This window comes from Lepidochelys olivacea (genome assembly GCF_965140295.1).
Source record: "Lepidochelys olivacea isolate rLepOli2 genome assembly, chromosome: 16".
Lineage (NCBI taxonomy): Eukaryota > Metazoa > Chordata > Testudines > Cheloniidae > Lepidochelys > Lepidochelys olivacea.
The window spans coordinates 11,379,852-11,394,268 of NC_140426.1; the positions used below are offsets into that span (position 1 = coordinate 11,379,852).

At 42.9% G+C, this 14,417-nt stretch overlaps 1 protein-coding gene across 1 annotated transcript in view; it reads left to right on the forward strand.

The window, feature by feature from the left end:
* The first annotated feature begins 3,009 nt into the window (after positions 1-3,009).
* PAPPA (pappalysin 1) overlaps positions 3,010-14,417 on the forward strand; it is a 214,350-nt gene continuing 202,942 nt past the window's right edge. Inside the window, exons 1-2 of the mRNA XM_084650528.1 lie at positions 3,010-3,473; positions 4,086-4,670. Of these exons, the coding sequence (XP_084506654.1) occupies positions 4,274-4,670 (397 nt within the window). The 5' untranslated portion in view covers positions 3,010-3,473; positions 4,086-4,273. The remainder of the gene's footprint in view (positions 3,474-4,085; positions 4,671-14,417) is intronic.

Sequence of the window (14,417 nt, forward strand, 5' to 3'; positions counted from 1 at the left end):
CGAAGCCCCAAAGTCTGAGCCCCACTGCCTGGGGCCAGAGCCCCAGGGCTTCAGCCCTGGGTGGCGGGGTTCAGGCTTTGGCTTCAGCCCTGGGTGCTGGGGTTCAAGTTACAGGTATCCCGAACCGAGGCTGAAGTCCTCGGGCTTTGGCTTTGGTCCCCCTGCCTGGGGCGGCGGGGCTCAGGTGGGCTCAGGTTTTGATCCCTCCTCCTGGGGTCATGTAGTAATTTTTGTTGTCAGAAGTGCGTCATGGTGCAATGAAGTTGGGATGATCTAGAGCAGGGTTTCTCAATGTCATGCCCTCCAACTCATCTACCATTCTTAATGTCCAATTTAAGAACCTAACAAAAAGTGATGGGATTCCATGCTTCCTTGTTTTACACCAAATTTGACCTGAACCAGTTGCCTGTTTTTTCTCCAATTCTTAAAGCATTACAGGAGTATTCATACATAATTTAGTAATATCCAGTAAAAACGGGAATATAATAGCAGTAGCTTAATGTTTTAGGTTAGCATATTTATACACTATTTTGAATACACAGCAACAGGCAGTAAAGGATCCATAACAATGGAACTTTGATGTGAATTGTATGCAGGTAACTAAGGCAGGGTGTAAACTTTATGTCACATGCACTCATTTTCAAATAATATGGAGATTAAGTAAAGATGGACAACTTGTTAAAGAAGAAAAATTAGAATCCCTTTTTTGAAAAATTGGCAATGAGCCCACATCAGCCTCACCCACTCCCAGTGTTCTTTTGCCATTGTTTTCATTTTTGCTCTGCCTCTGTATTTCTTGGTTCCACCGGGATCAAATTTGGAAATGTCCAAATCTCAGGAAGGAGGCTTTTTCTATTCCGGTGATTCTGGCCCAACTGGCAGCCAAAATCTCACGAGAAATGCAATTTTTAGGAGATTGCTAGCCCAGATTATAGTTCAGAGCTTTCAAGTATGGCACAGCTCTGATGCTGTTCATGTGCACAAGGTTGAATTTCATTTGTTGTGAGAAAGGGAAGCAGGATTTGATGCATAGGCTAAGGGAATCCTATTAAGATGTTTGGTTTGGTTTGGATGGGTTGTTTACTCATTTGCTTTTTCTAAAAAAAATTCTGGAACATGCGTATTTGTTATATCTTACTTTTTGTTTACATTTTCTTTAAGTCTTTGTCGTAGAGCTGGTCAATACTTGGAATTTCCAAATTAGAAAAAAAAGTTAAAATTTGGAATTTCCCACCAAATGAAAATTCCTTTTCAGAAATATTGAAACAACTTTAACAAAAGGTTTCATTTTGATAATGCTGCAATGGTTTGTTTTGACTTTATTATTTGGACTTTTATATAATATATTTTCATCTAATCATCAAAACAATGAATTTGAAATGGAACATTTCGACACTTTTTCATCTAAATATTTCAGCGAAATCAATACGTTCATGTGAAATGTTTTGATTTCATTGAATCACCATTTTCTGATGGAAAATTATTGCATTGGAAATTGTGTGACCAGCTCTACTTAGGCCTTTTATTACTAAGTACTGCCCTTGCAGACCCTACTCAGGCAAAATTCCCATTGACGTCTGTCGGAGTTTTCCGAGTGGATAGGGCACTGGGTTGGGAATCTGGAGGACTTGTTTTTTATTCCTGGATCAGCCACTGATCTGCTGTGTGATCTTGGGCAGGTTCATTTCATTTCTTTATACCTCTGTTTTCCCCTCCCACCATCCATCTTGTCTATTTAGGTTGTAGACTCTTTGGGACATGAACTGTCTTTCAGTATGGGTTTGTGTAGCACCTTGCACAATGGAGCCCTAGTCTCTATTAGGTCCTCTAGGTGCTACTGCAGTCCAGATTATAAATAATAATTTAATAAGGTACTCAGATTCAGCTCCAGATCCTCTCTGTAAAGTATGCGTGTAATTGAATGTGCCCTTTCTTTTTCTGTCATTTCTTGTATTGCAGTACTTGTGCATGATTATACCATAGCATGTGTTTTGATCAGTAATTGCTAATCTGTATCTGCCATACACAGATGTTGTGAGGCTTAATTCACAAGTACCTGTGTTGCATTTTGAGGTCCTTGCATGGAAAATGATATAGACTTACAAGGGTGGTTGGTTGGTTGGTTGGTTGTTTTTTTTCCTTTAGATAATTATCCCAATTCGGGCTAATGCCTGGGAGACCCTTGACCTGGTTAGAGCAGTGCTGAGCATCTGCAGTGCCATACTGACTTCCATGATACCCTTTGGATGCCCAGCACCTCTGAAATTCTGGTCCCCATTGTATATTCCTGAATATTTGCAAATTAGCACGTAAACAAAAAATCCTCGCATATATTCACATTAATAATAATTTTTAAAACATCTAGGTTACTGACTGAAAGAATTGATTTTAGTTACTTTTTACATATGTATTCTAGATGTAATCATCTATCGTGAAACTTCTTCTTATACTAGTAGTATAATATGTCGAAGCAACGAGGTCATAATAATTGGAGATTTCACTGCAGCGACTCTGTTTTAAATGTTTGCAGAAGAACAAGGCGGCTAGTATTTTGGGGGAGGTTAGTGAGAGTTGTTGGGTTTGTGAGTTAATGTAGTGGGAGGTAACCAGGCTGTAGCATACTTTTTGTGAATGGAATAGTAGCCTATGGATTTATAATGTACTACTGCTAACTCATTTCCACTTAAGTACTTAGAAAAATCCTTTTTGTTGCCATCAGGGGGAGCTTTTGAGATCTTTCAAGAGTGACTATATATATATTTAAAAAAAAAAAAGAAAAGAGGGGAAAAAAAAAAGAAAAGAAAAAAACGTCCCAGCTCAGAAACAGAGATCCACAAACCAGCAAGCAGCCAGAATCTTACCTGGCTACAACTAAGCCAAGGAAACCAGAGGAGCTGAATTCCTTAGATTTGAAAAATCAGCCAATTGAGAGAGGATTTTTTTAATCAATCAAAAATAAAATTAATAATTTTTATTATTTAAAAAAAAACCCAAACCAAGAGTCTTTGGGAGCATTCAAAAGGCAAACCCTGCTCTGCTGCTACAGCTTCTGGAAAGCAAATGCTCTTCAAACAGCTTCACTCCTTTTTGCTCCTGATGATCGGATGGGGACCTTTGATGCAACATTTGGATTAGCTGCACACAACTGCACTGAGGGGGACCACAAAAGGGGGAGCCTGGCTGATTGCATAACTTTAAGAAAATAGTAAGAGGGAAAGAAAGAATTAGAGAGAGAGAGTGAAAAAGAGAAAGAAAGCAAGCAATTTTTAAAAAAAATCTGAGAATCAAGTTTCAAGACTCTTTATGTGCTGCAGAGGAGCATGAGGTTTACCAGCAAAGTGCAAAGGGGAGCCTGAGAGGAGAAATAGCTTACTCTTTTGCCAAGAGAAAACATAGGAATGTGTGTTTTGGGCTGGACTGAGGAGGAAAGCTGGGGAGATTGCAGAAAGGGGTGCAGGATTTTTATCACATTGGTACCTTCACATTAATTGCCCTCTTTAAAAAAATAAATAAAAGAGGAAAGAGGGGAGGGAAAAGAACAGAAGGGAAGAAGTGGGGGGGGAAGAAATCAGCAAAAGTGTTTGAGACTCTGGAGCTATCTGCCCCTTCAAGCTGATTGATTAGTCATGATCCCTGCAGTTTTAATGGGAATCATTCAATTGGGAAGGTGGAGCACCCTTGAGTAGATTAGCATATTCTTGTTTACTCATCTTCTGAGGGGCTTTTTCTCTTTTCTTTCGTTTTGTAGAGAAGAAGGGAGGGGGGAGAGGTTGGGGGGGGGGAAGGAGGGGGTTGTGGCTTATGTTATAAAGGAGCCAAAAATAAATAGATTAGAGCATCTTTTGGGGGGGAGGGAAATCAGTGGGTCTGTGTCTTGGAGAAAGCTGGGTTTTTTTGTTTTTTTGTTTTTTTAAGAAGAAAAAAATAAAGGGAGCAAAATCCAGCAGAGAAAAGAAGAGAGAGAGGAATTCCAGCTGTGGAGGAATAGAGAAGAAGAAGACAGATAGAGTAGGAAGAACAGAGAAATACATTTTAACCCAGGAGGAGTTTTGTTTTTGTTTTTTTGTTTTATTTTATTTTAAAAGGGAAAAAAAATCTACAACCAGGAAAGAAAGAAAGGAAGAAAAAAAGAAAAGAAAAAGAAACTGAGAAGGGTTATAAAAAGAGCAAATACCCAAGAAGGGTGAACAGGAGAAGAAAGTCAAGGCAAGGAGGAGCCCAAAGCTGGCAGATCGGGAGGATTTGCAGGGGAGAAGGGGGGGGAAGATTGGAAATGCAGCTCTGGAGTTTGCTGCTGCCTCTTGCGCTTCTTTGTACAGCCGTAGCCAGTGGACCCGAATGTGGGATGGACGAGCGCTCCCGCAGGGCAAGGAGGGACACCAGGCACACCCGCCAGAGCCGCTACACCGCCCCGGGCACCTGTGCCACCAGGCTAGCCCGAGGCAGGCGTTCCACTGCTCGTCTGGAGCCTCTGCCTGTCCCCCGCAGGAGGCAACAGCGGGAGGTAAAGGGCGAAGAGGATTCCCTTACCCCAAGCAGGGCGCTCTATTTCAGTGGACAAGGTGATCAGCTGCGGCTGAAAGCAGATATTGAGCTGCCCAGAGATGCCTTCACTTTGCAAGTGTGGCTGAGAGCTGAAGGAGGACAGAGATCACCAGCTGTCATTGCAGGTAGGTAGTTCCCTGTGCTTGTAGCATCCCTTTTATATTTCACACGTCTGCAGAACAGCCGACTGTAGGCACGCGCGTGTGTATAATGTTTGAACGTATGTTTAAATGTGTGTGTGTATATATACGTGTGTGTGTGTGTACCTCCGTATACATATACATTTACTGATGTATGTATACACGTTTGTGTGTTTATTAGAGATATCTCTACATTTGATGAACTAGAAACTCAGCAAACTGTCTAAAAGTGTATGTGTGTGTGTATACATATATATATATACAGTTAAGTAAACTTTTGCCAGTAGCGATGGCATTATTCCAAATAGCCTCTTTATTTTTAAATCAATGTACAAATGGGAAGGCGAGTACTTTCTATACTTTTCTAATTTAATTTGATAAGGAAAAATAGAACTGTAGGAAGTGTGTGTGCGTGTGTGTGTGCACAATTCATGCATATGTAATTTGTTTGTGTGGGGATGTGCATGTGAGGATCCTATTTGATTTCCTTGGATTTTATTAGCTTTTCCGTTTATTTCTGCTGTTACCTTTTTAGACACTAGGTTAGCATGTGGTTCCAAAAAGCTGTAAAGGAACTTTTGGCTATTGTGAAGCCTCAGTAGTCAAATTTAGTTCATAAAGTTCCCAGCCCCTCAACACTCAGCTAGTACTTGACTGGCACAGCATCTAGAGGATGTTTTTAGTATTTTTTTTTCTCCCCTTCGAAATCACAAGTGTAACACACATAATTGTAAGGTCAAATTGCCCTATGAAATTGTTTAGCGCTGAGACCAGTTATTGAGCTAAGCTGTCCGATCATGACAATAATGAGGAGTATTGCACTTTTCTTATTTAAAACTTATGAGCCCATCAGGGATTTGTGTTCTTTTTCTTTCCCCCTCCCTCCCTCTGCTTTAGTGCTAAAGTGCGGTGAAGCTGCCATAAAATTGGATACTTTTGACAAAGTAGAAGGTTTATAAACACTCATAATCGCTGAAACATTCATCTTTGCTCTGAAGGAAGCTGTAGAAAATGGAAATGCCCTTTAAACAAAACAAAACCAAACAGGGGAGGAGACACGGGATGGGGGGGGGTGCAGAGAGGAGGACATATTTTATAGTTCTTTTGGCAAGGAGATTCCCTGAAAGTACAATTTTTCCATGTCGTAGGATGCCTTAAAGAGACAGTGAGGGTTTTCCCTTCCCCTTTAACTAGAGTCATTTCCTACAAGAGACCAGCGGATGCTTTTCTTCTTCTTGATATAGTCACTGATCAGCCTTTAGGGCTGCTTTCCTCCTGCTCCCCTGCCACATTCCATTCTTTTATTTCCTTTCTCTTGACTGCACTATACTTGACCTATGGGATTGTTGTCACTCAAGAAAGTCTCTTCCTTCTCAGGAAAAAAACAAAAACAAAGCAGACTCGGCAGCAAATTGCTTTAATTTTCCCCTGTGTCCAGCTGTTGTGTTCACTTTTAAGGAGGTGAATGCGGTGCGTTTGTCAGAGTATGAGACATTGAGCGCTGTAGCTCACGAAAGCTCATGCTCAAATAAATTGGTTAGTCTCTAAGGTGCCACAAGTACTCCTTTTCTTTTCGCAAAGACAGACTAACACGGCTGTTACTCTGAAACCTGAGCATAGATTGTATTTCCTTCTGCCTATGGTAAGGAAAAAAGCTGGAGTCCAACTACGAAGGAGAGATGAGTGATCTCAGGCAAGGAAAAGATTAGATTATCACCATTCCCCATTATTTATTATTCCCCCTCCTCCCTTATTCCTAATCTTGATTTACAACAGTAGGTCTGAAATTGCTTCCCTTTCAAGTGGAGAAAGACAGAGTCTAGGTTTACACTGATATTGTCAATGAAAATGCAAAGCAAATACATACATTTATTTAATCAAACCCCGGAAGCACTGTTTCACAAGAATGTGTAATCCACATGATGAGGGAGCTAGATACACACACGCACAAAGATTGTTCGTAGTAAAGTAAACTATTTTAATTGGATAGGGGAGGTTAAGTTCTTGCTTGTATAAAACACCTGACCTGTTTTATGCACGGAAATGACCTTCCACTAGAAAAGAAATGCCCCAGTTTAGAACCATAAAGCTTGTAGCTTTACTCCAGAGAATGCTGACTCTTTTTTTTTTAAACTCCACCCCCCCCCCCCCCCGAAGAGGAGCCAGGTTTGGCTGTGTGTGTAAACACCTGGAATAGATCCAAGGAGGAACTCGCCTGGAGTATCCTCCACACACTAACGGTCTCCCAGACCTGCAGCAAGCTTAGGGAGAGATTAGACTCTTCCCTGAATGAGGAAATCAAGGGTTCCAGGTGCCCAGAAACTTGGCTTTCTCATTTTCACTCGTTTTGGATGTGACAGATTTAGGACTCTGATTCTGCCCTACGAGTCACATTGGTGTGACCCCACGGAAGTCAGTAGTCTGTCTAGCCACTAAAACGTGAGCAGAGATGGGGCCAAATTCACTGCTGGTATAAGTGGCAGTCTTGGCCCCTTCAGTCTATTCTTGTCTTTACTACTGATATGTTGTGGGGAGGAGAGGGAGTCAGTGGGGTTGCACAGGATGTAAATAAGGGCAGAATATTACCTCAGTGAAACGAAACCTCTCATTTTCTTTAGTATCCTTCCTATCACTTCCTCTGCCCTCCCTCACCAAACCTTCTCTTCTCTCTCTTCGCCCCCCACCCCCCCTGTTCCCCCCGCACCCCACTAGTTCAATCCCGGATCTTAAAATATTCATTGCTCCATTTGCAGGCCACGGTCAATAACGTGCCCATAGGGGAGATTGGATGTGCACTGAATTCATTCATTCTAGATCTCAGGTAGAAGCCAGGTTGCCATCAGTTTCTCCAAGTGAGCCCTGAGAGATAAGGAGCTTCTGTATTTCAGGCTAAAGGGAGCTTCCGTGCTGCTCAGAAGCCAAATTTCCTTGTGTCACCCTTTGCTGCTATATTCAATTTATTTTTATGAATGCCTAATTTTATAGAGCTACTATACTGGTTAGTCATCACTTTGAGCCACCTCCTCTCACCCCCGTCTCTGATGGTAGGTGGCCCTTGGTACCAGAGTCTGCCGATTTTCAGACTGCTTTGCAGCGATGTTATTTCTGCCCTGCTTGGATTCATGGATATCAGTTCTGGCATTTTGCGAAGCAAAGCTGTGGAGAAAATTGCAGTTTGACCCACGAATATGTGCGGTGCAAAACCCCAGCCTCAATTGCCCAGAGATAGACTCAGAGCATGGAATATCCCTTCGCTATGCCAGCCCATACAGCATACACACATGCAGCACAGGTGACCTCACAAACACCACACAGTCAGGTCGCACAGTGGTTGCAGAGACACCCCCTCCCCCACATCCTGCATCACAAACGCATTCACACACACATGCTCAAACAATGCTTTATGATTGCTTTCAAAGGCTGCAATAATCTCTAATGCAACCCTTTTGACGACGGGATGTATTTCTCGTGCATAAACGAAGGAGTTAATTTAACCAGGTTAAACCGGGGTGACCGTTAATCCGGTTGGATTACCTAAAATCAACACAATACATAGACTGCAATGCGCAGTTGACCCTGCTTCTGTTGGACTCAAAGATAGTCCAGTTCTACAATGGAAATACATTTCCACCCTGAGAATTGCTAAGAAATGGGCTCCTCCTGGCTTGTTCCTGCGTGTGTGTTGTTGGTAGAAAGCTCAAGAGTTGGATGACCTGTATTTTGCTAGCAGTGTGACGTTGACTCTTTAAGAGGTAGGAGCTGAGAGGATTGTGTGAATGATCAGACGTGGGAGCTGGAGTAAAAAGGCGTGCCTGCTCTGAAGAGTAAAAGTTATTTGTGTTTTGTTTTCTTTTTTTCCCCTTCACTCACATACACTCTCTCTCTCTCTCTCTCTCTCTCTCTGTCTGTCTCTATCCCTCTGGCTGCCAACAGAGAGCATGATCCCAAGTTAATAGCGCTTCATATGTAAGGGAGTGCCTGTGTTTTCCCAGCTTCCCTCTTTGGTGAACACACAACTGCAGCAGAATCCGAGGGGAAAGAAATGCCAAAATCAGCGCACAGTGGAGCTCTTTTAAAGTCACAGCCTCAGTGTGCCGTAAGCCATTTGAGAAATGCCTCCAGCAGGGTTTCAACAAATGGGTTAATCTGAAGGTACACAAGGGATACACAGTAGCTCTCCAGCGTTCAAACAGCGGCATCAAAGCAGGTCGACAAGCAGTTTCATATCCATGGAATTTCCTCCTATAATTATTAATCTGCTCTCAGATTGATCCACTTTCACTGGACTCCATGAGTGGGGTGAAATGGTGGTGCTTTTCCAGCCAGCCAATTTTATAGCAGGTGCACTTTCAGCTGAGTGACTGCTTCTGCACAGATGCTATGCTTGATAGCCCCCCATACGAAGCAGATAAGTAGGTAATGTAGTACCAAAACGGACAGATAACGCCGCATCTTTTGTTCTTCAACAGCCTGCAGTCTTTCACTTGCATGGATTTGTAATTGGGTTTTTTTTAAAAAATCAAATCTCTGTTTTTTTTATTACCATAGAAAGAAAGAACCATGTGTGACATGTGTGAGTCCCATCACTTACTGCATTGCTGGAAGGGGCTCTGATACCAAGGTGATGGGCATGGTATAAGGAATAAAACAGAAAGGGCTGGGTAGGGCACCAATATACTGTGTTTTTTTCTGTTTATCTGCATAATAGGTGCAGCCTGGCAAGCAGTGGTAACACAGTCTTCCACCAAGATGCTCTGCCAATGCTGCTAAACCCTGACCTGAATCAACCACCTGTGGGGTGAGAGGATAAATCGGTCTGACTCCATAGTGCACTGTATTTTTGGCCATTCGGCTCAAGGGTTCAAATCGGTAGTGCCAATTTTGGTGGCAGTTTTGTGCCATGGATATCTGGCCACTGAGATTAGGATTACTTACTCATTTCAAAATAGCCACTGATGGCTTGTCATTTTAGCAACACTTCGGTGCTTTTGTGATTTATTTCATTCTGAGAGCAGAAATAGGGATGGGGGATGGGAGAAGACAGCAACATTGGGGTGGGGAGTTGCAAAACCTCATACTTGTTTGGGGGGAAAGCCATGGGGGGGTTAAAATACTTTTTCCCCTCCACCTGTCTCTCACCTCCCCTAGTGGAGGCAAGGTAGAACCGGGGAAGGGAGGAAAGTTTGCCAAAGCTTGAGAAGGCTTTCAGTTCTAGAACCCAGAGAGTATTTAAAGGTCCTGACGTTTGGGTTCTGCTGGCTACTCAAGCGGTCAGACCACCATATTCAGGAGAGCAGTTTAGGAAAGAGTTTACAATTCTGGCTTTGCTAATAAATAGAGTAATTGTAAATAAAGGAGGAATGGTGGTCATGGTGGTGCGTGAGTGGAGGGGAGGGAGGGCTGTGCATATGTAAAGGGTGGTAAATTAAGGCTCCCAAATGCTGAGGTTTGTCACAGGGTGAGCTGATTCCCTCAAGTCCCATATAGGATTTGTACCCAGAGCTTGTGACAGGACTACACTCCGTAAGGCAAGCCTGTGGCTCAGAGTACATCGACACAGCAAATGCTGTGCTTAGGCTAGCTTACCTGAGCTAGCTTGAATCCAGCTAGCATGGGTAACAAGAGCAGTGAAGAGAGCACAATGCCGGATTTTGAGGAGGCTAGTGAGCCAAATACATGCCCAGGGTCTATCCTATTGGGATCCAGGAAGCGGAAGCCCGCCCGCTACTAAAGGACCTCCCCCCAGCCTAAGGGGAGTATCCACAGGTCCGGGATTCCAAGTGAGTATGCGGGGCAACTAAAGATAAAACAGGGACAGGAGTGAGGTCATGGGGCTAAATGAAGGGAACCGGACGGGGACACCGAGCAGAGAACCCCAGACAGCGCCACTGCTCCTCGAAGGTGTCAAGGGAGCCAGCGGACGCCGCCCAGAGGAACTCCGCCCGGATGCGTGAGCGGCCAGAGGAGCAGAAATAGGCCCCACAGTCACAGGAGACTCCGTAAGCCAACCTCCTCTCCCTGGTTTGTAGATAGCCATTTTGGCCAGGGCTAGGAGGAGGTTGACAAGGAGGTCCCGTGACTTCGTGGGGCCACGCTAGGCTGTTACTCCTGCTCTGAAGCCCAAGCCGCGCTGTCATCACTGCTGTTACCCACTCTAACTGGATTCAAGCTCGCTAGTGCACAGCTTTTGCTTTGTAGGCATACCCTGAGAGAGGGAGGTCTGCAGAAAGTGAGCTGCAGGGACAAGGGCTGGCAGGCCCATATAGGCAGAAGGACCCTGGGAGAGTTTCGTGTATAAGGGAGTCACTTAGTCTCTATCTGTGAAATGGGGATATTATTTTCTTTCTCCTGCCCCTTTGTCTGTCTTCTCTATAGAGATTGTAAGCTCTTTGTGGCAGTCTTTGTCATGGATTTGTCCAAAGCCTGGCACAATAAGTTCTGTTCTTTGGTACGGCCTCTAGACACCACTGTAATACAAATCAATAATATGAATAATGTCTTTTCTTCCTGAAATCACTCATTATATCCCAAATAGTCCTGAAGCAATGCTTCATGTAGCATTGTATGTCTTTCATTTCCATCTTTTCTACTAAATACTAGCCTGGAAATAACAACCCTTCTATTCTACGTATTAAAAAAAATACTGCAGTATTTTACAGCCATGGCCCTGCACACTACAGGTTTGTTACTGCTTTGTTTGGGACAATGAATGAAGACTGCTCCAGTGTTTGTTTTTTTATAAGTGTAACATCTAAAAATAAGTGTCACAGCCTGATTCTGAACTGATGCCAGTGTAAATCTGTAGTAATTCCCTTACATTGGTGTAAATGAGATGTGAATTTCTTTATTTTTATCACAGCTTTCTGTAGGTGGGGAAAAATTCCTGGCTATTCTATTAATTCCTGCTCACCTTTAACCCCCTTCTATTCTTCTCTCTTTCTCTTACACACACACACACACACACACACACACACACAATTCCCAAAGCCCTTTTGATTTTTCTCGGATCAATAGAGCATTTAAACTCCAGTCATAAAGGAAAGAAAGCTTGTTTATTCTTCTAAATTGTTTGACACAAGTGAAGGATCCTGTAAACTCCGTGGGTTTCATTTAATGCATGTGTTTGATATACATTTCAAGCTCCACAAAGCCATACATAAAAGAAGGCATTATTACAATGGCCCATTGGGAGGAAAATCTGTGAAGAGTGTAAAAGCAGTGGGGGGGGGGAAAATGAGGGTTAGCCCAAAGGATGAAAAGAAAACGAGAGAGAAGCTTGAGACGGTTCCCAGAATCACTGATTCTGCCACGCTTATTCAGGTTGATCGTAATAGAACTTCTCGCCGAGTAAACTACTGCTCCATCTCAATAAGGTTGACTGACCCTGACCCTATAGACACAAATTCTATCATCAAGATTGTCAAAGTGTATAAATATGATCGGCCAGATGCTTAAATGGTGCAAATTAGTATAGCTCCATTGACTTCTGTTTACACCAGCTGAGGATCTGTCATGAGGGACCTGAAGTCAAAGGAAAGACAGGAAGATTGATATCAGTGGGCTTTCGATCAGGCACAAGGATTGTAAAGAGAACCTTTTGTGTCTTGTTCCCCTTCTGCATCTCTGCAGGAGAGTTAACATCCATTGGTTTCCTGCCCTATCTTGCATATAGGAGCTGGACTAGAAGGAGAAAATCACAAAGCCCTCAACATCAGAATAATTGGCGAGAGGAAGAAGTGGTTTTTGTTGTAATCCAAATCCCATTATGGCCTCTGTCTCTTCCAAGCTATTTTTTTCATGGTTAAAATAAGTATTTATTCAAAATACACGATCCAATTTTCAGGTCTGCTGGATGATGTAAGTGTGTAACTTTCCTGATCAATCCCTCTGCCCTCTCATATGACCATCATATTCTGGGTTCTTCCCTGACTATCTGGGGTCCTTGATTCCCCCTTATTTCCTTCCTTCCTGATAGGCAGAGTTTCAGTCTCTTTGCCTTTTGCCTGACCAGCAGATACCATGTATGTGGTGTTGTTTTAGCTGTGTTGGTCCCTGGATATTACAGAGACAAAGTGGGGGAGGTAAAATCTTTTATTGAAGCTCTGCATAAGCTGGAAAGCTTGTCTCTGTCACCAACAGAAGTTGTGGTCCAATAAAAGATATTATCTCACCTACCTGGTCTCTCTAAGTAAAAAACATCTGTTGAATAACCTTGAGCTCTTCAAAGTTCTGTTCATCTTTCACCACATGATGGTAGTGCACCATATGCCTCGAGGGACAACTCTTTGGTTGATGCTTAAGAGTATTTGCCACTCCTTGTTTGAAATCTACATGGTGGGTGGGTGCGGGCAAGTGCATGTGTGTGTCTTCCTGGAATTATTGATCTTACCCAGTTTACTATCCACCCTACTGCTATATGAATATGGAACAAGCAGTCACTTGAATTGCCTGCACCCTTCCAACAATGGGGGTGAAGTGAAACTGAGAAGCATGGGATGTGGTTTGAGGGAGAGTCAGAGGCGATATTAGGTACCAGCTCACAATGATATGGTACCAGCTCACAAAAGCAAAAAGATTACTGTTTTAGAGTAGAAACCCAATCTGTCCTGGGCCAATTAACTCCTGAGGGCTGGTAGGCTTTCCTCACCTGCTTCTCTTGAGTGAGATTTAGGTCTCTTTTATCTCTTGCCCTTCCGTTCTACTGCAGTGATTTATTCTCTCTTTCTCTCTTTATATATATATGCATTAGATCACTTTCTCATACACATTTCCCTCCCCGTTGCTCATCCCCTCCAGCTCCATCTGATTCCCAGGGGTTTTCTGTGCAACTGGGAGAAGAGGAGGCCTGTTCCAGACACAAGTGCATCAGCTGCTGGCTCCATTTCTTCCTGTTTTTCCCTCCTCTCTTGGTGCTCAAGCAGTCAGAGTCAGGAAAGGACTCAAATAACTCAGGTTTTGGTTTTTTTTTTAATATTTAAGGGAGCAAGGGTTGAGGGAAATTATTACTCAGGGAGATGTGCGAATGTGTTTGATTACTGTCAGTTTTATTTATTTTTGAATGCAGGGGATTTTTCACTGACCCTGATTATTCTAGAGTTATTTTTTTATAATAACAATAACTGCACTTCTATACATTGTCCCGATCATTCAGGGATCTCAAAGCACTCTTCAAACAATGATATACTCCACAATTGTGAAGTTGGTATTGTCCTCATTTTACAGGCAGGGAAACTGAGGTAGAAAGGTGCTGTCACCGGGTGTCAATGACAGGTCCAGGAATAGAACCCAGCAGTCTTGTCTCCTGGTCTGCAGCTTTAGCTCTCTCTAGTGGTAGCATATGTTACTCCATAATCTGGGTTCTGTTCATTTAAAGTCAAGGCTAGGTCTCTAAATTCCTGTAGGACTTTTCCCTGCACCTGCTCAGATCTTACTAGGTCTTACTATACTTGTTGGTAAGCAGTGCAGTTCCAGTGGAGACTGGTGCAAAATCGTTCTTTCTAACATCACTTAGTTTAGTATGGTGGCAACAACTGAGAAAAGGGAAGGGGGAAGTGTAGATTATATTCACTGTTTGGAGAATGGGTAACATAAAAACAGAGATTGTTTGTTTTAAATTAAAATCTCAGATCCAAAGACCATGAAAGTCGTGGATGTTTAGATCCAAATTAATTGCCGTTATTTCTAACATGGAGCAGCCCCTGAACTTGGGAGAAGTGCAGATCCAATCCAAGC